Consider the following 27,317-nt stretch of genomic DNA (forward strand, 5'->3'; position numbering starts at 1 on the left):
ACTCCAGATCTTCATGACATCATTCTGTTATATGTTTGGCACCTAAAGCCTTTCACAACCTGGTCCCTTCTTATACCAGCCCCTACACACTTGATGATACAGCCACAGTGGCTTTCCTGATAGTCCTCACTTACAAATATTGAACTCCCATCTCGGTGCCTTTGCGCTGGGTGTCCTATCCTTGGAATGCTCTGCCTCCTCACCTCAGCATCTTAGAATCACTGACTTTCTTCTCGACTCAGCTCAATGTCATCTTCTAGAGAAGGTGTTTCCCAAATCCCCTGGGTCCTACAGCCTTCCTTTCTTGGGTTATCTTCCATTTACTCTGTATGTACCTATATATTTACATGTTGTCTCCTGCATTAGAATATAAGCTCCTCGAGCTTCAGGAACTATTTGTGCCTTTCTTTATATCTCCAGCTCTTAGTACAATGTCTGGTATATCACAGGTACATAAGTAATTAATAATTGCTTAATTGATACAACACACATGTATACATACACACAAATGTATACACACATACTTTCCCTTCCTTCTTCTCCCCCCCATACTTTCTCAATTTCAAAGAAAAAAGGAAACTTTTACTCTAATCACTGTGTTCCAAACACTATGTGCATCATCCCGACCTCACACAACTGTGCAACATTCCTGCCACACCAGCAGTGCTATCGTTTCATTCTCTCTTCCTCACCAAATCCAATCGCCCTTCAAAATGTAAAAAAAAGAGAACAAGGCTTGTGAGACTGGAGGCTTGTGTTCTAAACAGACTTTTTATACTTCACAAACTTTTTAATGAGTTCTTATGCTTTACTCATTTGTATCCTCCCAGTGGTTTGTATCCCCAGAGCTCAGCACAGGACATGGTGCACAGTAGGAGAATATCTACTAAAAGTTTATAGATTACTGAGTTGTGTGACCTACCAACAAGACTCTATGAGTTTCTTCATCTTTGAAATGTGGATAAGATTTGAATTACCTACATCATGGGTCATTGTGAAAAAAACACTTTTAAGCCTTCAAATGCGAGCTCATTTAAGCCTTTCTAGTCCATTACAACACAGTCTTGTCCTTCAGATTAACTCCCACATCACTTATTCATTTCATTCCACTGCAAACCACCAGGAATTATCTTGTACTGTTAGGGCATGAAGATTTAGAGAAGGTGGGGCCTGATTCTGTTGAACATACCACCATCCTTCCAGTTACACAGGTTTGAAACTTCACGGTTATCCTCAACTATTCACTCACTCCACATATCTAATCAGTTGCCTGATCCTGTTTTCTACCTACACAACATCTTCCATTCATTTGCTTCTCAAGATCAGCTTAGTTCAGTCTTTCCATGACTTCTTGCTAAGCCAAACGTACTAGCATCCTAATCGGCTTCCCTATCTGTTATCCCCACTTCCGATCCATCCTCTGTACAGCCACTAAAGCTATTTTCCTAAACCATACGTCTGATCACGTCACTCCCCTCATCAGTAAAGTCTAGGGCTCCCTTTTACCCCTCAAAACCCCTCCACAATCTACTTTTCCCAGCCCAGCCTGATGTCATATCATTTCCACTCACACAGACTAAAGTCAAGTCCAACTGACTTTTTGACCATCTTTGATCCATAGTAGCCTATCTTCTCTGTGCCTCTGCACTGTCCTGACTGCTTCCCATGCCTAAAAGACACTCTACTGCACTTATAACTCTCAAAATTCCTAGTTTTCAACAAAACACAGTTTAAATATCACCGTTAAAATGAAGTCTTCTTCTAGTGTCTTCCTCCCAAATCGTCTCGTTACATATTTTGTACGTATTTATATATCTCACTCTCACTTACACACACACACACACACACACGCACGCGCGTGTGCCCGCGTGTTGTTTCCTCTGGCTAGATTAGCCAGGTGGCCTAATAAAGAGTATTGGATTTGGAGATCAGGTAACTTGAGTTTGAACACTGATTTAAACTGAACTGATTAAAGGAGCTTTTAAAAATTAGTCCGACTTTCAATTTAGAGATGAGAAAGCTGGGCTGCAAAGAGGATAAGTTTCTTGCTCATGATCACCGAAGCAGTCAAAGGTTTAGTGGGGAATTACAATGGCGTCAGCTACACCCTCATCAAGAAATGACTGAGCCTGGTGCGGCTGGACCAGGAAAGGTGAAGAGTGTTTAAGACACTACCATGTTTGCTAAAATACATTTGCCAAAACACATTTATATCAACATGTTTCTTCTTCACATCATCTCCATTTCCCACTGTAGCCTTACCCCTTTCCCAGAATGACAAACCTTATAATAAAGAAGAGAAAAAGAGGAAGAAAAGAGAACTTGCACAAAATTCACCAGCATACCCCAAAGAGCCTGGAGTCATTACATAGTACTGCACGTCCATGGCACCCCATTTCTACAAAAGAGCAGGGGAAGTAGGTATCTTCTCATCTGTTACTTAGGCCAAGTTTGGCCATTCTAATTTTCCAGCATTTAGGTTCAATTATTGAGTTGTTGCTCTTTCCACTTACATTGCAGTTATCGTGAATATTTGTTCTCCTGGTCCTGTTACTTGTTTACTTCTCTGTACTCACTCTGTCTTTATCATTCCTTACAGAATTAATTCCTTACAACATAGTCATATTCCATTACATTCAGGTACTATTATTGGTTTAGCCATTCTCTCACTAATAGGCATCAATAGCGACATTTGTACATGGGATCTAAGGCTCAAATCCAACAGATAAATTTCTATCTCTGACCTACATGACAAAGTTAGGGTGGAAACATAGTATGGCTCTGGAGGTTAGAAGCCCTGAGTTCAAATCCCATCTAGGACACTTATTAACCTGTGTAGAATTTCAGAGTTAAAAGCAATCTTAAAAACCATCTAGCTGAAGTTCCTCATTTTGCATATAAATAAACTGAGTCTTAGAGAGGTAAAATGGTTCAAGGTCAGAGCCACTTAGTGGCAGTGATGGGAATAAAACCAAGTATTCTGACTGACTCAATGTTCTTTGTAATATGTAACTCCATTCCTTAAGTTTTTCTCTGTAACTAGATTCTAAAATCTGTGAGAGCAACAATCACCATCACCTTATTCCTTTTATTTTAAAATATATTTTATTGACATTACCTAGATGGTTCCTTATATTCTGTCACTCCACCCAGAGAACCATTCCTTATAACAAATTTTTTTTAAAAAAAGAAAAAGAGGGAGAAAAAAGTATAGGCATAGAGAGATCTTTCAAATATCATTATTAATATTATTAAAAATAACAGGAACAAATTTGTTTAGATAGTGCTTGACAGTCATTCTACAAAGTTCTTTCCTCACAATTTTGTAAGGCATCACAAATAGTTTTCTTAACATTAACAAATGGTACAATCCCCTCACACTGTCTCATTTACTAGTTCTTAACAGTATGTATATTTTCAAGTCTTTTTCTAATAAGCTTAGACTTAAATGTCAGATACCCATTTTACAGATGACGAAGCTGGGTGTCAACAGATTTTCCCACAGTCGTACAAAACATCACAGTCAGAACTTTCATATATTCTGCCTAAGGACTCATTGATTTTTTCATTATACTCCCTGTCCACTTCTTTGTATTCTTTATATAAACTACCATAGTGGATTGCTCCTTTCCTAGAAGGTGATTAAGAATGTTACTCCTTACCTTTGTATCTTAATAAACACTAGAATCAAATTCCTTCTTCCCTGGGACCCAAATTCTACAAATTCCACAGAAAGCACCAAAAAAAAAATCTATATATTTACAAAAGGATAAAACTTATTACCATGATTATTGTAACAGCTGCTTTTTAAAAGGCCATTAACTTTTGAACCTTACTGTTATCTACTAAGCTAGAAACTATCAGCTTCTTGCAAAAAATTTCCTTACAATAGTTTTACATTGTTTCCCTTCTTATCTGTTTAAAATTAGAGGATGACATTCAAGTAATCAATCTGAAACTATTCAATTAAAGTTCTTAAGTTGTTTGTGTCCTTTAAATATAGGTAATCTCATTACTGATCACATACTCCAGGGGAGTCAAGGTCAAAAAAAAAAAAAGGAAAAAAAAAGTCCAATACTGGATATACCAAAATATTCAAAGCAACACTCTTTGTGGTAGCAAAAATCTGGGAAGCACAATGGGTACTCATCAACTGGGGAAGAGCTGGGGGAAAAAAAGGTTGTGTGAATATAAATAAATAGGAAGATTTATAGGATCTAAAATAAAGTAAAATAAGTAGAACAAAGAGAGTAATATATTACATGCGTACAGCCTTACAAATGAAAAGATTACTAAAAGGAATTTGAACTCTTAAGTGGTGGAAAAACCAAGGAAGAAATAACTAAACATAATTCCTCCCTCATGGCAGGAAAGTGGATATCTACTAGAGAAAAATATTGTATATATTGTCAGAACTGGTTTCTACATTGGATGTTTCTATTTAAATACTTTTCATTGTCACCATGAAGATTCAATGGGGATTAACTAACAAAAAAAAAAGGGAGTAATAAAATGTAATTAAAAATAAAACGAAGATTTAGATGAGCTTTAAGACAATTTTTAGCTCTAAATTTATGAATTATGACAGGATAGTTCAGCACAGTAGTTACATTATTTCTTTATTTTCAAGAGTATTTAGAATATATTCCATCTCCTGGCAAACAATGAGGCCATTCTGTCTCAAAAGTTATGTATAACTCTTAGATAAGTTACCATAGTGACTAGCTACCTGAGAAGAACAACATACTTTTTTCATTTGATTATGGAAATAAATTTAATTTTTACTATTATTAGAATCTACGAATATAGACCTCATTTTAAAATACAACATTCAATTAAAAGAGTTGAGGGGAAAATGCAAAGTGAGACGAACTATATATTTCATACAAATCATCCCTTGACAAAATATTCTGCACCAAGATTTGATGTTAAAAAAAGATATTCAGGAAAGTACATATATGCACATAACAGAATTGAACTTGAACAGAGGTTTAGGACTGAATTGTCACATACTGTTTTAAAAACTGATGAACAAAAGAATTTAGTGAAGAATACACTTACCTGGATTAAAACAGAAGCACAAATTGCTATTTCTTTTCTTTTTCCAAAACCCCTTGAGTTTAAAGATTAGTTGCCACTTTACTGACCAAGAACTCTTTATTGACTAAAATCTCAGCTTTGATAGAAACGAAAAATAAAATCCCATTTCTCTCCCCTTTTCAGGTGTGGTATGGACTGAGGCTCTTTACAATTTTGAGTAATACCCAGGCTCTAACCCAGGAGTGGGGGACCTGCGGCCTCAAGGTCACATGTGGCCCTCTAGGTCCTCAAGTGCGGCCCTCTGAGCAAATTGCCCTGTGAAGTTTGGATTCAGTCAAAGGGCCACACTTGGAAGACCTAGAGGGCCACATGTGGCCTTGAGGCTGCAGGTTCCCCACCCCTGCCCTAAGCTTTCCTTCTGCCATCTCCTTTTAGAAGCTCATGCTCTAGGAACAGTACGTTTTTTTTTTTTTTGCTTGTTTTTTTGATTTTTGGCTAGACAATAGGGTTAAGTGACTTGCCTAGGGTCACACAGCTAGTAAGTGTCAAATGTCTGAGGGAGGATTTGCACTCAGGTCCTCCTGACTACAAGGCTGGAGCTCTATCCACTGCACCACCTAGCTGCCCCAGAACAGCACTTTCTTAATTGAAAGATCCCTCTCAGAGGGTATGTATAGCTTAGGTCTAATATCTTTATTGTTCAATGTACTTGCACTGGCCAAGACTAAGCCATTAATGCTCTAGTTTTATTTTGCCAAAGGTGAGAAAATTAAAAAAAAAGAAAAGGAACCATGGCCCAAATGAAAGATGATTAGTGAACATGTAGAAAAGGAAAGAATGATCACAAAGAGCCAAGATAATTTAATCAAAAAGGTCATGCCAGACTAACCTTACTTCCTTTTTTGAAAAGGTCATAAAACTGGTATGCCAGGGAATGATGCAGATGCAGTTTACCTGAATTTTAGTTCGCTAATTTTGATCAATTCTCTCATACTTTTCTTGTGGAAAACATGGAGAGACATGGGTAAGATGACCACACAGTTAGATGGATGTGAAATCAAGTAAATAATATGATTAATGGTTTGATGTCAACTTGCAAGCAAGGTTCCAACAGGATGTCCCAGGGCTCCATGTTTGTCTTGGCTCTATTTAACATTTTTATTAGAGAGAAGGAGGGAGGGAAGGAGGGAAAGAATAAAGGAAGGGAAGGAAAAAGAGAGGGAGGAACGCAGGGAGAAGAGAAGAAGGGAAGAAAAGGAGGCAGAAAAGGAAAGAGGGAGAGAAGGCAGGATGAAAGGGAGAGAAAAGGAAGGAAAAAAGGGAGAGAGTGAGGGAAAAAGGGAGGAAGTATTTATTAAGTACCTACTACATAGTGCCAGGCACAATACTAAGAGCTTTACAAATATCTCATTTGATCCTCACAACAACACTGCAAGGTAGCTATATATTTATTTCCATTTTACAGTTGAGGAAACTGAAGCAAAGAGAGATTAAATGACTTGCACAGGATCACATAACTATTAAGTGTCTGAGGTTAGATGATAATAACAACAACAACAATAATGGCTAACATTTATATAGCACTTACTATGTGCCAGGCACTGTGTTAAGTGCTTTACAAATATTATCTGATTTGATCCTCACAATAACCCTGGGAGATAAGTGTTATTATTATCCTCATTTTACGGATGAGGAAACTGAGGTAAATAAGTTAAGTGACTTGCTCAGTGTCACACAGCTAGTACCTGCCTAAGGCTAAATCTGAACTCAGGTCTTCTTGATTCTAGGCCCAGTGCTCCATCCATCATACCACCTACCTCCCTCAAAATACATATTTATCAAATTTGCAGATAAGGCAAAACTAGGAGGAATAGTTAACACACTAGATAACAGTCAAGATTTGAAAAGATCTTTGGAGGCGAGATAACTGGAATGAAACTAATAAATGTAAAGTTTCACACGGGTTACAAAAACAACTTTACAAGTACAAGATGAAAGACGTATGGCTAGACAACAGCTGATGCTTCTAGGAATAGTGACAGTCTCACTATCTTCCTGCCACATATGAAGTGCTACAGTCAGTTATCAGAGCCAAATTTCAGGAAGTATATTAATAAGCTGGAGGAGAGTGTACAGACAAGAGCAACCAAGGTGCTGAAAGGCTTTATTTCACCATATGAGAATTAGTGAATCAAGTGCAGCCCTTTGACTGAATCCAAACTTCACAGAACAAATCCCCTTAATAAAAGGATTTGTTCCCTAACACTGAGACTCAGTCAGAAGGCCACACCTAAGGACCTGGAAGGCCACATGTGGCCTTGAGGCCCCAGGTTCCCCACCCCTGGCCTAGGATGTTTAGCCAGGAGAAAAGACTGGAGGACCTGTGCAAGCTATCTTCAAGTACTTGAGGGAGTGTTGCCACCTCAAACAGGAATTAAACTACAGGGCAGAATTAAGAACAATGAGTTCAAAGTTCAAGAAAAAGGAAATTAAAGCTTGATGGAAAGAAATAATTTCCCTAGGGCAGCTAGGTGGCGCAGTGGATAGAGTACCAGCCTTGGAGTCAGGAGGAACCTGAGTTCAAATATGGCCTCAGACACATAATACCTCCTAGCTGTGTGACTCTGTACAAGTTACTTAACCCCAATTGCCTTACTTTAAAAAAAAGGGGGGGTGGGGCAGTTAGATGGTATAGTGGATACAGCACCGACCCTAAAGTCAGGAGGACCTGAGTTCAAATCCAGCCTCAGACCAAACACTTGACATTTACTAGCTGTGTGACCTTGGGCAAGTCACTTAACCCCAATTGCCTATCAAAAAAAAAACAAAACAAAAAAAAAAAACCCAGTGATTCTTTGGGGCAGCTATGTGACCCAGTGGATAGAGCACCAGCCCTGAAGTCAGGAGGACCTGAGTTCAAATCTGACCTCAGACCAAACACTTGACACTTACTATCTGTGTGACCCTGGGCAAGTCACTTAACCCCAATTGCCTTAAAAAAAAAAGAAAAAGAAATAATTTCCCAACAATCAGAACCTTGGTAAGATGAAATAGGATGTTTTAGAGTGGCAATGAGTTCATCAAGTAAAGGAATGACTATTAACTGAATATGCTATAATAGAGATTCTAAGTATGGATCAGACTAAATGGGCAGTAATGTCCCTTCCATATGTGAATTTCTGTGCCTCTGCGACCATAATTCTTTGTTTAATCATGCTACTATCTTTAGAGTTGTGAGGAATCAGAATTTATGTTTTCAATCACAGTTTTGGTTTACTTTTTGTCGTTTTTTTTTTAAAAGAAAGAACAAGTGAGCCTTTATTGTCAATTTTCTAGAGTAGAATACATTTTTATAGTCACACATCTGACTGAAGTATACAGAGATAGTAAGAACATGTTGTTTTTGCTGTTAACTGATTTCACAAAAGCATCTAAGTAAAATAAAATGCAACCAAGAGGCTGTTACAGTGGATAGAGTGCCAAGCCTGGAGTCAAGAAGACCTGGGTTCAAATCCAACCTCAAACACTTACTAGCTGGGTGACCGACAGCAAGTCACTTAATCCTGTTTGCCTCAGTTTGCTTATGTGTAAAATGAGCTGGAAAAAGCTGCAAAACACTCCAGTATCTTTGCCAAAAAAAACCTCAAGGGTCACAAATAGTCAGACACAGCAGAAATGACTAAAAAACATGCCATTCAACTAGGCAGTCTGTCAAAGTAGTTCATCAAGTAATACTATTGTGCTGTAAGAAATGATAAAAAGAATAGTTTCAGAAAAACCTAGGAAGATTTATATGAACTGGAGAAAAGAGAAGTGAGAAGAAACAGGAGAATAATGTACACAGTAACAATGATATTATAAAGATAATCAACTGTGAAAGTCATTTAGCTACTCTGATCAATTAAATGACGCACCAACTCCAAACAACTTATGATGTAAAATGCTACTCCCATCTCCAGATAAAAAACTGGTGGACTAAGAGTGCAGACTGAAGCATTTTTTCTCATTCTTTATTTTTCTTGCTTATTCTTCCTAAACCATGGCTATTGAAGAAATGTTTTATATGACCTCATATATATAAGGGGTATCATATTTCTTACCTGCTTAACAGTTGGGAGAGAAAAGGGAGGAATGAAGAGAATTTGGAAAATAAAATAAAAATTTTTAATTAAAAATAATAAATTAATTCTATCAACATGTATATCTACTCTAAGGTAAGAATACCACAAACAATTATCTGGGTACTGAAATCAGGCTGAAATACATTTAGGAAATTATACGGTCCTTTTGATGATCCAAAATGACCATCACTGCAAAAATACTAAAGGCAACATGGTTTATACAAGGTAAATAGCACAGCTCTAGAATCAGAGGACTTGCATTTAAATGCTACTCCTGACTCTCTGTGTGATCATGGGCAAGTCACTTAAAATTACCAGGACCTCAGTTTATTCATCTATAAATGAAGGAGGTGGATGGATAATCTATGAGGTAACTTCAAGATCTAGATCTATGATCTTTAACCAATATAGTCTTCCAGCGATGCTATGCTAATTATAGAATATAAGAATTCTACCAAAATTCAAAAATTATAATTACATTGTAAAGACACATAGGCTGTAGCACACAACCAATAACTTACACAAGAGGAACAACACAAGCCATTATCAAAAATGTATTTGACCAAAAAAGGACTATTCATGTCGTGACAGTAAGATCAAATGAGATGACATAGATAAAACATTTTGCAAACTTTAAATTGTTATATAAACACTTATCTTAAATTTATTATCATTAGCATTATTAATAAGAAATAACTAGGTGGAGAGGGTCAATGGTACACTGACATCTAAGTGGAAAGTCTCCAATCCACTAAATTGATCCTTTACAGAGGATTTTTGGGAACAGATTGTTAAAAATTAGATAGGAGGAAACCTTGTGAAGAGATGGGCAATGCACAGTTACAGAAAGACTATAGCAATGAAATCATGACTCCATCGGAGTAGCTAGTAAATTAAGAATAAGTTGGTACATATATGTGTACACATACATCCCTGTTAGGGTAAATTTATTGTTTGATTAACAAACTTTTAAAATTTTCATCTTATTTTCTTCCAGATCACTTGATGCTCACCAAACTAGAACAATTTCATTCTAAAAGTTAGCAGCTGGCACATATTGTCCACCACTATGCAATTTCAACCAGGAGCAAACAAAATGATAACATTTATCAAATACCAAATATCAAAATCTCTTCAAATTTTATTTTTTCTTCCTAAGTTTCCAGGCAAATAATGGTAAGAGATTTCTGAATAGCCACATCTCTGCTGAGTAATAAAGAATGATATGCTCAACTAAGCACCAACAGAAAGTACAAATCAACAGTACTACTCCACTAAGAAAAGGGGGTCAGGAAATTAAGAGAACAAGAACACAAATGGATCCAAAGGGGGAAAAAAACTGAAAAGGGGGGAAAAAAACTGAAAAGGGAGAAAAAAAAATGCCAAGACATATACCTTCTTTCTGCAGAGAAAAGAAAAATGGATGCTACAACCATTTGTGCTTCTTGCTAATTTACCAATATATGAATGTGTGGAGATCTCTAGAGGCAGCTGATGGTGGAACACTGGACTGGGAGTCAGGAAAACCTATGTTCAAATCAGGCCTCAGGCACTTAACTAGCTGTATGACTCTGGGAAAGTCACTTAGTTTCCCTGAGCCTCGGTTTCTCCTCAACTATAAAATGGAAATAATAATAGCACCCATCTCCCAAGATTGTTGTGAGGATCAAAGGAAATAAAATGTGTAAATGTCTCAGCACAGTGCCTAGCACTTATTCTCTTCTCTCCCTTTCTACCCTGCTCCACATCTCCCACCCCCATCCCCACCTCAACCTGAGAAATAATCGTTAAGTCCTTTCAAACCCAATACCAAGAACTACCTCATGGAATTAATCAATTTAGTTTGTGAAATTAGAAAAAAAAAAACATGAAAAAGAAGAAATGCTTACTTGAGCAGTGTCAGGCTCATCTTTAATTTTGTCTAGAAGTCCTGGTTGTGGGGCCATTGCTTTGTCATATTCATCATCCAAAGGTTCTTCTTTAATTCTAATATTTGGTGCAAAGGAATTCCCCAGTTCTGGACCAATAGATTCTTTACTGGGGAATGGAAAGCTTGATTCCTAAAAGATAATGTAAAACATTAATGAATATTTACATTTAAATATCAAGAGTCTCTAATTTTCTCACCCACAGCAAAACATTTTCATTAGGAATAAAGAACTGTACAGCTACTTAGGAAGTTCCCTACACCAAACAGTAACAGTTCCAGGTAACTCTGAATACAAATAAAATAAGAATAAAGCAACTATCAACATAGGTTTCTTAGAACCTCTCTCAAAATATTTTTAAGCCAAACAAACAGGCAAACAAATAAAAGAAATCAGCATTTGACCTCACAAGCTAAATCAATTATTTTATTAGGAAGAGATGTGAATACAGCAACTTTTTGACAAGAGTTATGTCACATTGATAGCTATCTGTATACACATTGAAAACTTACCCTGAAGTTTGTTTCTGGGGTTTGTGGTAATTGGGTATGTAATGTTTCCTCAACTTGATTAGCTACTGGAAAAAACAAATGTGTATATAAATATAATTCTTGTAAAAAGCGATTTGGAAGGGTAACAATTATTCATTAGCTCCCCTTTTCAGCAAGATATTCAAGCTAAAGTAGGTCTCCAAAAACCCCAAAGGTAAGTTGATTCAAGGCCCTTTAAAAGCTGGTGCCTTTCAAACATCTCCCATTACTTCCCCCAATACCAACCCTCCACTCATGTCACAATGCTTTCCTCTCTGTCCTCTGAATATTCATTACACTTTCCCACCTCTAGAGTCCTGCTTTTGACCCAACCATCTGCCCCATCCACCAGAACATTTTACACCTATTTAAACTATTAATTTTTTGAAGAGTAAATTCTATTACTGCTACCTTAAATTGTTATTTAATCTTGAATTGCTAAATCTTTTTATCTTATCTTTCCTGTTTACTAGATAAGACTTTGTACCTCCTAAAGCATATAGCAAATTGCCTTACATATAGTAGATTCTCAATAAATGTTTTTATTAAATTTTCCCCAATTCTTCTGTTCATTGAGACCTGTGACCGTTTCACTAAATTTTTCTTTTTCTATATTTCCAGTACCAATTACAGTGCCTGAAACACAACAGGCATGTAATAAACGTTTGTTAACTGATTCCACTAGATTTACTTTAGTAAGATTCCGCCTTAGTAATATCACCCTATTCCCCATCACGAAAGCACTAAGAATTTTCCTTCTCTTTCAATGTATTTTAATTTCTTACAGAATTTCATTTTGGTAGTTTTTCTTTTCCTTCCAAGAGGCAAAGCACCTCCTATGAAAACCTCATTTATTCAGACCACTAATCCTGAATGTGGTAATTCCAACATGAAAAATAAAAAGCTAAAGAATTTAACAAAATATGAGTGTGAAGAATACTCATGAGTATATTCCCCCTTTTAATAATTACATATGATCCTTATCTATTCATTAAGGCACTTCTGACAAGATTTCTACTTTAACATACTTTATCAACTATTCTTTTATATGTATTTAAAATAACAAACATACTATAAAATATGAATTCAGACTTTTTACTTCCAGTTCATCTGAATTAATGAGATCTAACTGTACTTCACCAGACCGGCTGCCAGCTGCATAACCGACCAAAATCTCGCTCATTTTTATGTCTTATCTCTTTTAGAAGAGAAGCTTTTTGAAGCCCAGAATCACATTTTTCAGTGTGTCCAAATATAGTACCCAATATACTATGTATGCCTTATAGATGTTATTAAATACAGATCATCCTCAGACCTTTCATATTCCTGGATGCTGCTCCACAGATGCTATCCAGTTTCAATAATTTCCTGGATATCAAAGTCCTGTTAAAATATCATTACTAGAGATGAATACTGGGAAAAGATGTAATGTGGTTAAATAAGAAGCCTATCAAAGAACATTTCCTTAAATAAGATGAAACTGATCTTAATCAGCTTAAGACTAAGCTTACACACAGGAAACAGCTATTAGCAGTTCATTAATCAACATATTTGTAATTCTGTTATGATAGATACTCATTTTTGAGTTAAAAAATGATTGTTTTCATGAGTACTATTCCATTAAAAATACACAGCAGTTCTTACTAAGAAATAACCGTCGGTGGAATTCACACATACAAAAAATTTTGAGCACGTTAACTCTTACTAATGGGCTTAAAGTAACAAAAATATGGTACAATGGAAAAAGCATTGTCTAAGGCAAGATAAGTTTTGGATTTGATGCCTGGTTCTAACCTTTATTAGTCATATGACCCTGAGTATAGTCATATAGTCTCAGTTTCTTCACCTGTAACATGGAAGTAATATCTATACTACTCACCTCATGGGCTTGTGAAAAAAGCACTTTGTAAACCATAAAGTACTATATAAATATGAGCCATTTTTATTTCAACTACAGAGTCCCAAGTTTAAAGGAACAGATAATTATAATTAACAATGCAGGTCAAAGTAAGATTTTAATTAAAGAATTTGGTAAGACCTTATTCATTATAATCTCATCTTTAGCCATTAACATAAATATAACTAGGTCTTGTTTTCATTTTTTCCCCCAAAAGTAGTGATAACCTAGAGTTAATTTATTAAATATTTGTTTATGTCTATACACAGTTAACAAATAATCAACTTAAAAATGTGTTTGGCCACCAAATATTAATAGATGAGACTTCCCTAAATAGAAGAAAAAAATTGAGCTTTACAAACAACGAAGTTCAATCAAACTTCATGTTTTAATGGCCAAACAAAATGCAACAAGTAATTTGTAATTTTCTGCCTTTCCACGCAAAGCTGGAGCAGAAGGAAAAAGAAATGGTGATTAACAGTATTTTTCAACAGAGACCACAAAGAACACAAACGGTTATCTTGGGAATAACAAGGATAAAACAAAAACAGCATGCTTTCACAAAATTTAATTGGCCATTTCAGCCTCAACTTAAGAACATGTGAACGCTGAAGAAAAATGACTGGGTTAACTACAAATATATCTATGTAGTCTTAATTGGGCAATCTTTTTATTCATCTCTTACTTAGTCTCCCATTTCCCAGAACTGTAGTTTCATACCTTCTCTCTTAAGCCTCCCTGGCTAGTCCATATTCCTCAGCCTCCATCACTCTCGACTGACTTATCTATATCTACTGAGAAAATAGAGGCTATCAGAAGTGAGCTCCTTCAACTCCCTGTTTCCACACTTCTAACCTATGTTAAGTATGTGCTTATCTGCCCTGCCCTTCTTCTTACCTCAGAGGATGAGATTGCCCCTCCTCTTTATCAAGGCAAACTCTCTGTCACTGCCCCTATCCTACCTCACTTCAATTTCCTGTGACCATCAGTCATTTAAAAAAAAGAAGAAAAAAAAAGCAGCTCAGCTCAAAGATCTCTCACATATATCTTCACCATTTCCCTCTCTACTGGTTCCTTCCTCTCATTCTTACAAACTTGCTCAAATCAAAAATAAACTCTTCCCTTCATTCTGCTGGTCCTTTTACATTACTGTCTTCTTTAGCTGCCCACCTTCTAGGAGTATCCTATACTCATCATCTCCACCTCCTCACTGCTCATTCAACTTTTCAAACGTTCACACTAGCTACCGTTCAATTAATTACTCTCTTTTCAAGGTCACTAATGACAGATTTTAAAGTGGGAAAGGACCTGAGATGACCTAGTGAAACTACCTCATTTGACAGATGAGGAAACTGAGGCCCAGAATGGTTGACTTTCTCAAAAGCCAAGTCTTCCAAGCCCAAATCCAGTACCTTTCCATTGCACCATGCTGCCTTTCAAATCCAAGAGCCACTTTTTTTTTTTTCTAGTCTCCGTTCTCCTTGACTTCTGGCAGGGTTCTTCATATTCTGGCCTCTCGTGGCTTTTGTGATCCTGTACTCTTAGAGTTGTCCTCCTACCTCTCTGCACAATTCTTCTGTATCCTTTGCCTGCTATCCATCCTCCTTCTCCTCCACATATATGTGTGTGTGTGTGCGTGTGTGTGTGTATGCCACCCCATCATCCCTCACCCCCAGGTTTGGCCCTCAGGATTACTTGCCTACTACTGTAATCTCTCCAAGGCTATCTCCTTCACTCCAGTGAGTTCAACTGTCATCTATACAGAGATTACCTACAAATCTAACCCCTCTAACCATAACTCCTGTCCTGTGAGTCCATACTTGTGCTAGATCACCTTCACTTGGATGACTCAATGCCTCAAACTCACCATGTTCACAACTGAATTCATCACTTTTTCTCAAAAAGTTGGTCTTCTCAACTTCCCAATTTCTATCCATAGCAACACCTTCTTCCCAGTCACTCAGATATCCACAATCAGTTATCTTTGACTCTTCATTCAGAATTATCTTTTGACTCCTTAATCCCTCCATTGCTAGTTACCATATCCTATGGATTTTACTTCACAAATGTACATTCCAACTATCCCCATTAAAGATAGTCCAGTTCAAGGGCAGCTAGGTGGTGCAGTGGATAGAGCACCAGCCCCGAAGTCAGGAGGACCTGAGTTCAAATCCGCCCTGAGACACGTAACACTCACTAGCTGTGTGATTCTGGGCAAGTCACTTAACCCCAACTGCCTCACCAAAAAAAAAAAGAAAAAAAAAGATAGTATAGTTTAGGCTACTTTGGTCTCTCTTCCTCTCTCTAGTCCAAGGGTTTCTTAACCTGGAGTCCATGGACCGCAAAGGGATCTAAGGATAAATTTCAGGGGGCTCTCAAACTTCTGTTTTTCAAGAAAATTAGATTTCTTTGTAATCCTACATATTTTATCTTATGCATTTAAAAACATTATTCTGAAAAGAAATAACCAAAGAGTTCCATGACACACAAAAAAAGATTAAAATGGTACTCTAAGGGTAGCTAGGTGGCAGAGTAGACAGAGCACCAGCCCTGGAATCAGAAGAACCCAAGTTCTCAGAATGTACTAGCTGTGTGACCTTCAGCAAGTCACTTAACTCTGATTGCCTCCCTGACCCCCCCCAAAAAAGGAGGAGGGAAGAAATGGTGTTTTAGTTTCCTTTAACCTCCTCTAACAGTGGTTCCCTAGTAGTCTACCAAAAAACTTTCAGTCATTTCCCTCTCAAATGATCCCTTAACAGTACTGCACAGATAATGGCCCTAACATACTACTTTGACATATTACTCTAATTAATAACCTTCATTGGTTCCGCAGAAAAAGTAGGGTACCAAAAACAGTATCAAATTGTTATGGCATTCAAGGTAGGTCTGCAATATGGTTCCAATACATGTTTACAATCTTATCTACTTGTATCAGAGCCCTACTCACCTGCACCCTCCTCTGACCCCATTCTCACCCCAGCTTTTCCCACTGTGCTTTTGTACCTTATCTCATGGTATCTCTCTTGCATAAAATGGACTTCACCCACCTTCACCTCATAAAATTCTTCCCTCTTTTCAGGGCATAAATGAGACAACTGAAGTATTCCATAACCAATCCTCCTACCCAATTCTAAGTCATTGCTTTTCTCCTCAATATTCTTGATGCAATGTCTCAACTTTCCCCTTTTTCAATTTAATCACATTCTCGCATTTATCTGTCTTATTTCATTAGACCTAAGCTCCTTGGGTGTCAAAGGTCTATGGCTTGTTTCACTGTGTATCCCCAGTATCTAGAACAGTCCCTTATACATAACAGATCCATGGCAAGCAGCTGCTACATTAACTACAATCGATTATTTGAACCATCTCATCTAGTTCTTGTTTTCTCTGCTCTATAGTTTTATTCCAACATATTACACTATTACCTGCTTTATCAAAAAAACTGCTTTTCAACCTGGAATCCACCTCTTTATGGGGTTTATCCAACCGTTTTTCACGATCTTGATAAGGTATGTCTCTATTTTTCTCCTTTCCAGAAAATGTCTCTTTGTTGTTTTCTCTTGCTAGACTAAAATCTTTCCGAATGGATTTAAATACAGAACCCTGATCAAACTGTTTGGGAAAGTCCTTTTTAACTTTATTCTGAATATGTATTTCTTTTTCACTGTCTGATTCATGCTGTGTTACTCTTCGATCTACTTCCAAACTATCAGCAGCATGAATTGCAGATGTGAGATTGTCCTTTGTACTAAAATCTCGTTCATCCTCATTGTCACTACCAACAACTGGAATCCCTGCAAGATCCCCAGAGTTCAAAAAATAATCATCTTCATCGAGCAATGAATTTTCAGATCCTGTTTGATTCGGCATTCCATAAGACATGCTTTCAAGAGGAGGAGTTAAGTTGTGGTCCATGTCTTCAGTCATTTCTGTATCCATGATAACACCACCTTAAAAAGTAAAAAATTGCTTAGACAAATTTTGTAATATTAAAGTAGACATCATGTATAAGACTTTATTAACATTCAAAGAAAAGTATTATTTCATCTAACAAGAGATTCACCAAATTACATATACTTTAATGTTAAAAGTATTTAATATGTAATCTCATTTAAGTTTTGTAACAACTTGAGATAGATATGTTACATATTAATATGTAATCTGATAGATAAGAAAATCTTCACAGAGGGTCTGAGTGACTTCTCTAAGGTTGCAAAGAGAACCAATATTAGAGCTAGGACTAGAATCCACTCCAAAAGTTCCTTCCAATAAATAGTTTGTGCTCTCTCCTTCAAGACTTTACAGACAAATGCACTTTAGTTATTTTAAAACAAGATTAAAAATAAGGACAATAAATGCATTATAAAACTTAAATTAAAAAATATAAATGCTTAATTCTCATAATTGTCATCACAACTGTCAGCAACATATCCTGATTTGTTAAGTGTCTGCCAACTCATAAAACAAACCAAAAAATTTTATTTTGCTTCCATAGGTGATAAAAAGTTATCTAACAATAAGGTATCAGTATCTAAGCAAAGTACCTATCTAAAAAATATAAATTTGCTTAATAACTATATAATGAAAGCAGGATATCATACTTTTGGAATTCAAGTATTGTATAAGTAAATTAACTGCTTCAAACTTCAATTGATACTCACATTTCATAATAACTTACCATTTGTACCTCATTTGTAACACGTAAATAAAGATTTTGTTTTTCCACCCCTAAATGCCAAGTACTAAAAAATGAAGCATCACAGAAATTATTTGGAAATCAGGCAGCTAGTTTCCTGGTTTTTAGCGTCAAGATCTTCAAGAGATAAGATGAAGGGTAGGCAAGGTTCCTGAAAAGGGTTTTGTTCTAAAAGCAGTCAAAGATAACACAGACCTGGCTAAGTTTTCAGTCATTTACTTTTTTCTATAGTATATACAAGATGTCCCAAAAGTCTTAGTGCTGTTTTAATCATAAAACTCTCCCTTTCAGAGCTGACCTATTCTCGTTCCTTCAACTATAAACTCTGTGGATAATTCTCAAATCTACAGCTTCAGATCGTATCTTTCCCCAGGGCTCTGTTTCTATTTCCAAATGCCTATTGATTATTTCCCCCTGTTGCTACCATCATATTCAAATTTTCAATCCTTCAAAGTTACATATTTCATGTTGTCACATGAGCTCTATTTTACGCAGTGTCTATTCCTCAGTTCTGTAAGGGACAGATGTTTAGGAAGGCTTGTTAATTCTTCAAATCAAAAGAGGAAACCTTAGAAATCATCTTGTCTAGTAGCTTCCTCATTTTCAGGTAAGTAATCAGAAACTTAAGAGGTAAGTGACTTGCCCAAGGCTCCAAAGCTAGATATCAGTGAGGTGGTACTAGCACCCATTGTTATTGCTCAGTCTGTCTGACTCTTTATTACCCTATAGACCATATGTCCATGAGGTTTTCTTGGCAAAGATAATGAAGTGGTTTGTCACTTACTTCTCCATTGGATTAAGGCAAACAGGGATTAAGTGACTTGGCCAAGTTAGTAAGTATCTGAGGCCACATTTGAATTTAGGTCTTCCTGACTCCAGGCTCAGTGCTCTATCCACTGAGCTATCTAGGTGCCTCTACTAGAACCAGTATCTAGTGCTTAAATCTCAGGCTAGTGTTTTCCACTGTAATCACACAAAGAACAGAAGTCTATCATAACAGTAATGCATAAAGTAGTAAGTCCTGAGTTATATTCTCTGAAGGGGGGGGGGGTTCACCCAGAAGCAAAAAATTTGTTACTGGTCTAAGGTACTCCCTCCACCAAAACATACCACAACCCTTCTATGATGTATTTGATAGTCTTTATGAGTTGCTGAACTGAAGGGTGGGGTGGGGTGAAGGGAGAGGAAGGCAAACCTACTGCTGCTGAAACTGACCTAGCTTAAAATCAAATACTTCATATTTGCCCAAAATTTGTATCTCACAAATCTGCTATTTCTGTGGCTGATACAATTGTTCTACTGGTCTCAAAACTTCAACCATCTTTAACTCATATGTCTTCATTCCATATTCAATCACTCATTCCTGTCAATTCTTCTTGGATTTCCCCTCCAAGAACCGTATTTCCTATTTCTAATCTCCTCTATATACTATCCTTTTTCAAACACTGCTTTCATCATCATCATCATCACTCCTTTAAGCAAAAATCTTTTATGGTTATCTCTTGCCTACAGGATAAAGTCCAAATTTCTCTGCTTTGAATTCTGCTGCTGCACTCTATCCAATCTCATCTACCATTATTTCCTAACAAAGTCTCTGGTTTGGCCAGAACAGTCTCCTTATCACATATCAAACATGTCAATCATGATCATTATCATATTCATAACCTGGTTCATACTGCTTTCTGGCACAGAATTCTCTCCTCATAACCAAAGCCTACCTTTCATTAAAAGCCATTTCCCAAACCATAGTCTACACTTGTTCTCTCTCTCTTTCAAAAGTACTACTTCAGATGCAAGAAGTCTTTCAAATGCAAGTGCCTTCCCTCTGAAACTATTCTCAATTTACCCTGCCTATATCTTGTTTGTACATAGTTATTTGCCCCTTTTGATTGTGAGGGCAGGGTCTGTTTTTGCCTTACTTTGTATCCCCAGCACCTAGCACAGTGCCTGGTACAATACCGTATTTAAGAAATGCTAGCTAAGTAAATAAGTGAACTTATGCTTTTATCTAAGTCATGCATAAAAATAAACAAAACCAGGTCAAAGGAGAAGGACCTGTGACATTCCACTATAGACCTCCTTCTCAAGTACATGGATTAGAAGGTTTAGACATGACACTTGTGAGATGGAAAGGGATCCTCTGACTTAAAGACTTTTAAGACTACCTCATAATTTCATGGAGGAAAAATCTGAAGCCCAGAGAAGGAAGTGATTTGTCTAAGTTCACAAAGGTAATGTCAAGAACCCAGGCTTTATGACTCCAATCTAGCATTTGTTTCATCATACCCAGTCAGCCTTATCCCCATGAATAAATCACTGAAAATATTTTCTCTTGATAGAGACAGCTGGGAGGTGAAAAATATTCGTTAGATTATTAGAATTTGAGTCAGGAAGACTTGAGTTCAAATCCTGTCACACTGGGTAGCTATATGGACCTGGGGAAGTCACTTATCTTCTCTCCACCTCAGTTGTAAAATAGGGATAATAATAGCCCCTGTATCCTAGGATTGTTATAAGAATCAAACTAGATAATATTTGTATAATGCTTTGCAATCTTTAAAGCACTAAATAAATACTAGGTATTATTATCATTATTCAAGACCATTTTCTATAGTAACAACTACTTTGCTTTGGGTCACAGAAAAAAAAATGTCAACTCTTTCTGCAAATTCTCTGACCCTCTATACTTTCCACCAGCTTATGTCCCAATAGTACAGGATTCAGGATCTCCAGAATGTCCCTAAGGTGGTTATTAATTCATTTATCATAGAGGTAGAAGGGACCCTAGGGATTATCAAGTGCAACACTCTCAACTTAATTATTTATTTTGAATTTATATTAATCTCTCTTGTCCTTAGTTTCCTCATCCATAAAGTAAGGAAACTGGACTAGATAGTCTCTGAAGTCCCTGTCATAATACTTCTGGAAGATGTTTAAACTTGGTAGCTACAGTAAGTGAAAACCCAAACTTGTTTGTCTCCTTCAAACTTGGCCGCAATAATATAATGTTAGTTAACAAGAAATCATTATAAAAAAGACAGCCAGAGCAATGTATGATCTTGGGTAAATCCCAAGTTTTCTAGGCTTTCCTCTTTAGTAACAACAACTCGTATTTGAAGCCCTGTAAGATTTGCACAGTACTTTCTTCACAACAACACTGTGAAGAACATAGGCCAAGTATCATTTCCATTTTACATGAAAGGAAACCAAGACAGTGAGAGGTTAAGTGAATTGCCCATAGTTACACAATTCATAAATGTCACTGCGACATCTAAACCCAGGTCTCCTGACAATTCCAGTACTCTATCCACTACACCACAATGCCTCTCAAATGTATAATCTTAGGACAAGACCTCCAGAACTCTTAAAATTCCATCAGTCTACAAAAAAATGAATCCCTTACTGTACAAACTATCACAACAAGTTAAACCATTTTGCAAACTTTGAGTATTATATGTTGTGAATGATTTTTCTTACTACCAGGATAGACTAAACATTAAAAAAATCCCATTATAAGAAACTTAATCATACTTACTATCTAATTTAGGGCAATACTAATAAGTCAACAGGATTCATTTTCCTTATTCTAAAAACCTCATCATTTAATTAGGACTAAAATAATGACACTATAGTTGAGGGATAAATTAACTGATTGCACTATTAGGACATTGTACATACCCTAAGCCAAGGAACCTAACTATATACTAGATCTTTTGATGTCTCTCATTTATTTACACATATTACTTAGAATTCCTGGCAACTAGGTGGTAGAACACTGAGCCTAAAGTCAGGAAGACTTGAGTTCAAATCCAGCTTCAACCACTTATTAGCTCTGTGATCCTGGCCCAGTCACTTAATCTGTCTCAGTTTTCTCATCTGTAAAATGGAAATAATAGCACCTACCTGCCTTTCAGGGTTGTTGTGAAGATAAAATACCATAATAATTGTAAAGCTCTTAGTACAGTACCTGGCACATAAGCACTATAGAAATACTTATTCCAATCACCTCTTCCTAATGGAATATTAGTTTTGTCTCATTCATTTTTTTTTCCATATATACCAAAAACATGGTTTTCCAAATTAAAAAATATAATAAAAACAATTTTACCTCAAGAAACCACACAATTGTGTTATTAGCTATCTGGCTAGCTTCTTTTCTCTACTAGGATTACAAAGTACAAGAGGGGAAAAAATATTGCAAAACTGCAGTCAAAAAAGTTTGATAGAGCCAGGATTTGTTTTTTCTACTAATGTTTTAAGTTTTTTTTTTTTTAACTCTGCCACTGAAACTATTGCCAGCAAATGTAATTACGATCTAAAAGATGTCAAGTCCATTTTAAGAACAGACCAAGACTCCTTTCGATTTTCATAACTCATATATAAAAGTATTTATCAAAATAACAGATAACTAGGGCAACTGGGTGGTACAATAGATAGAGCACGGGCCCTGGACTCAGGAGGACCTGAAATCAAATCCGGCCTCAGACACATAACACTTACTAGCTGTGTGACCCTGGGCAAGTCACATAACCCCATTGTCTAGCCAAAAAAAAAAAAACAAAAAACACCAGATAACTCATGAAGAATACATATTGAGCTCAGAAACAAAACTCATAGGATTTCAGCTTTTCTATTTCACAAGAAAGATACAAAGGGAATCCTCAGAAACAGCAAACTGCAGATGGCTGTTATGCTTCCTGAGGAGGAAGACTTAAATGAGTGGGTCCCAGTCAACACTGTGGATTTCTTTTTTTTTTTTCCTAGACAAAGACAAGAGTAATTAGAACATCCATCATATTGGCTAGACTCTTAAGGAGTCTGAACATTAGTGAGCTATGGGCTAGATTGTTAGAATCTGAGCATGTCGCTGGATTTTAAGAATCTAATCATCTTAATGGAGACAAGATGGACCTTATATACAGAAGGACTATGGGAGGGATCTAGGAGTGGCCAAGTAGCCTACCAGGTAACAGAACTCCAGGGACCAGGATCACTAGGCCAAAGGAGAATGGAGTATAGTTAGAATTCAGGGCAGGGAAGTGGCCTGAGGCCATAGGGAAGTAAAACAATGGAGGGCTAGGCTAGGTTAAGGGTAACAGAATTGGGAGATTGAATGCAGCCACAATAACACTATGGATTTCTTCAACCAGATCAATGGGCTTTATGAAGGGGGGCTGAGCCAAGATGTCAGAGTGAAAGCAGTGATTTGCTTGAGCTCTCCCCCAAACCCCTCCAAATACCTGTAAAAAATGGCTCTAAACAAATTCTAAAGCAGCAGAATCTACAAAAAAGACAGAGTAAAACAAATTTCCAGCCCAAGACAACCTGAATGGTTGATCAGAAACGTATATTGCGCCGGGCTGGGAGAGGAGCACAATTCAGAGTGGGTGCGCACACCACAGTGAACCTGAAGCAGGCCTCGGAGGACTGAATCATGGGCAGCTATGGCGGTTTCCTGACCTCTCAACCCACAAATGCCAAAGACAATTTAGAAGGTCAGTGGGAAAAGTCTGTTTCTGCAGTGAGAGAGAAGCTAGGGCTCAGCCCCAGTTCCTGAGCCTGGCCCTGGGGCAGCCTTCCAAGCTTCCTGCCCACAGACTGAGCGGGAATCAAGTGTCTGATCAGAGGGGGATCGTAGGGATCTCTTTGCCAGTGCTAAGGCAGGAATCTCTTGCATTGCCCATGCTTGGATCTGGGTCATACTTCTGGGTGGCTGTCCTGGGGCGAGGAGGAGTGCTGGCGTGATAGAATTTGTAGTAGTGGTGGAGAGGAAATACTCCTCAGTTCCAAGACAGAAAAGAGTGCCTGTGGTCACTCATAGACCAGAGCATAGGCCAGGAAAGGAGTAAACACCTCACCCCTTATCATACCACATTGGAAGAACTGAAAATTTACAGGTCCCTAGAAGTATCTCTGAAAACTGCTGTACAAACCCCTGAAGCTTGGGACAGTACATTCTCCACACCGGAAGCAGATCTCTACCTTAATAAAGAGTTTATAACTCAAGTAATTGGCTGGGATCATGAGCAAACCTCGCAAGAAGTGTCATACCACAGAGTCTTTTTGGGTAACAAAGAAGATCAAAACACACAACCAGAAGAAGACAACAAAGTCAAAGCTCCTACATCCAAAGCCTCCAAGAAAAATATGAATCAGTCCCAGGCCTTGGAAGAGCTCAAAAAGGATTTTGAAAAGCAAGTAAGAGAAGTAGAGGAAAAACTGGGAAGAGAAATGAGAGTGATGCAAGAAAATCATGGGAAAAAAAAGTGAACAGCTTGCTAAAGGAGACCCAAAAAAAATACTGAAGAAAACAACACCTTAAAAAACAGCCTAACCCAAATGGCAAAAGAGGTCCAAAAGCCAATGAGGAGAAGAATGCCCTAAAAAGCAAAATTGGCCAAATGGAAAAGGAAGTCCAAAAGATTACTGAAGAAAATACTTCCTTAAAAATTAGAATAGAGCAATGGGAAGCTAGTGACTTTATGAGAAATCAAGACACTGTAAAACAAATCCAAAAGAATGAAAAATTAGAAAACAATGTGAAATATCTCATTGGAAAAACAACTGACCTAGGAAATAGATCCAGAAGAGAGAATTTAAAAATTATTGGACTATCTGAAAGCCATGATCAAAAAAAGAGCCTAGACATCATCTTTCAAGAAATTATCAAGGAACACTGCCCTGATATTTTAGAACCTGAAGGCAAAATAGAAATTGAAAGAATCCACTGATCTCCTCCTGAAAGAGATCCCCAAAGGAAAACTCCTAGAAATATTGCAGCCAAATTCCAGAGTTCCCAGGTCAAGGAGAAAATATTACAAGCAGCCAGAAAGAAACAATTCAAGTATTGTGGAAACACAATCAGGATAACACAAGATTTAGCAGCTTCTACATTAAGGGACCGCAGGGCATGGAATATAATATTCTGGAGGGCAAGGAGACAGGATTACAACCAAGAATCACCTACCCAACAAAACTGAGTGTAATCCTTCAGGGGAAAAAATGGTTATTCAGTGAAGTAGAGTACTTTTAAGCATTCCTGATGAAAAGACAAGAACTGAATAGAAAATTTGACTTTCAAACACAAGACTCAAGTGGAACATGAGGTAAACAGGAAAGAGAAAGCATAAGAGACTTACTATGGTTGAACTGTTTACATTCCTGCATGGAAAGATGATATTTATAACTCATGACACCTTTGTCAGTATTAGGGTAGTTGGAGGGAAAAAATCATATGTATGTATGTATATATATAGATAGATAGATAGAGAGTACAGGGTGAGTTGAAGATGAAGGGGTCATATCTGGAGAATAAAATTAAGGGGTGAGAGAGAGGACTATACTGGGAGAAGGAGAAAGGGAAAGGTAGAACAGGGTAAATTATCTCACAAAAAACAGAAAAGAAAAGGTTCTTACAGTGGAGGGGAAACAGGGGAAGGTGAGAGGGAATGAACGAATCTTATTCTCATAGGATTTGGCTTAAGGAGGGAATAACATACACATTCAACTGGGTATGGAAATCTGTCCTACCCTACAGGAAAATAGGGGAAGAAGGGGACAAGAGAGAAGGGGAATGATAGAGAGGAGGGCAGATTGGGAAAGGGGGTAATCAGAAGCAAACACTTCTGAGGAGGGATAGGGTCAAAAGAAAGAACAGAATAAATGGGGGGCAGAATAGGATTAAGGGAAATACAGTTAGTTTTTCACAACATGACGACTATGGAAGCGTTTTGCGGAACTGCACGTGTATAACCTATATTGAGTTGCTTGCCTTTTCAATGAGGGTGAGTGGGGAGGGAGGAAGGGAGAAAATTTGGAACCCAAAGTTTTAAAAACACATGTTTAAAAAAAAGTTTTCACATGTAACTGGGAAATAAGAAATACAGGAAATGGGGTACAGAAATCTATCCTGCCCTACAGGAAAGTAAAAGGCGAAGGGGATAAGAGAAGGGGGGGAGAGATAGAAGGGAGGGAAGACTAGAGGAAGGGATATTCAGAATGCACGCCATCTTGAGGTACAGGGAGGGGTGAGATGGGGTAAAAATTTGGAACTCACAATCTTGTGGAAGCAAATGTTGAAAACTAAAAATAAATTAATTTTTAAAAAATACATGCTTTATGGAACCATCACAGACTTCTGTACAGAGGAGAGCTGCCCAATGATGTCAGTGGCCCAAAATATGAATATCATTGGGTAAATGGAACCAACATAAAGAAGCCTATTAAGTGCTCTGTACCAAAGTATATTGATTACCTGATGACTTGGGTATAGGTCCAGTTGGATGATGAGACATTATTTCCATCCAAAACAGGTATCTCCTTCCCAAAGAACTTCATGTCAGTGGCAAAAACTATCCTGAAGCATTTGTTCAGGATGTATGCTTTTTACCACATATTTACCACTAGCCCTTTGACCCATGATCTAGCTGCAGGAAGAAGTCCATCTTAACACAGCCTTCAAGCACTTCATTTTTTTTTTGTGCAGGAGTTCAACTTAATTGACAGAAGAGAACTTGCCCCACTCCAAGAACTGATTGAAAAACTGACCTTAAAGGACAGATGAGAGGAGAGGATGGAGGGCTATTCTAATCATATCTTGCTTCAATCAGAATCTTAGGAATATATTTGGGGTTATTTGGTTGGGTGGTTTGGGGATTTATTTTCCTTTATTTTTTCCCCTCCTAAATGAATGAAAACCTTTTCTGTTACCTCAGATGCAATTAAAAAAAAAATCTATCTGTAAATCAGTTCTTGACAGAGATGCTTTCTATTTAAGTAAGCTATACTAGAAAAGAAAAAATGCTGTTTATAGAATACACAGAAGAACCAGCTTGAAATGCAACACATTCACGCATGATTAATTAATGCTAAATCACCTGCCAACTCTACATACAGAAATAAGTCTGGAATGTAGAATTTTGAATAATATAAAATATTGAGTCAAAGACAAAACTATTGCCTGTTATCAGCTATTTGGTAAAACTATAAATCATTTGTTCGTTATGACAATAATAGAAACAGGACACCAAAGTACTATTATTTTTGAAATGTTTGTTTACAATTGAATGAACTGATACAAAAACAAAAAAAGTAGAAACAAGAGAA

General features: G+C 37.1%; 1 protein-coding gene and 1 pseudogene across 8 annotated transcripts in view; one reads left to right on the forward strand and one right to left on the reverse strand.

The window, feature by feature from the left end:
* Nucleotides 1-27,317, reverse strand: part of ZMYM4 (zinc finger MYM-type containing 4) — a 132,502-nt gene that overhangs the window by 63,187 nt on the left and 41,998 nt on the right. For 5 of the 8 annotated variants that reach the window (XM_027864441.1, XM_027864440.1, XM_027864443.1 and 2 more), the window contains 3 exons: nucleotides 16,942-17,466; nucleotides 11,602-11,666; nucleotides 11,051-11,221 (listed from right to left, as the gene is read on the reverse strand). In XM_027864441.1, the coding sequence (XP_027720242.1) occupies nucleotides 11,051-11,221; nucleotides 11,602-11,666; nucleotides 16,942-17,466 (761 nt within the window). Of the gene's footprint in view, nucleotides 1-11,050; nucleotides 11,222-11,601; nucleotides 11,667-12,934; nucleotides 13,003-16,941; nucleotides 17,467-27,317 lie in introns of those variants that run through there. The other 3 variants (XM_027864445.1, XM_027864438.1, XM_027864444.1) reach the window with 2 other exon arrangements.
* On the forward strand, nucleotides 21,142-26,779 carry LOC114044957 (annotated as a pseudogene).

The sequence above is a fragment of the Vombatus ursinus genome, unplaced genomic scaffold, assembly GCF_900497805.2.
Source record: "Vombatus ursinus unplaced genomic scaffold, bare-nosed wombat genome assembly UNPS02014775.1, whole genome shotgun sequence".
NCBI lineage: Eukaryota > Metazoa > Chordata > Mammalia > Diprotodontia > Vombatidae > Vombatus > Vombatus ursinus.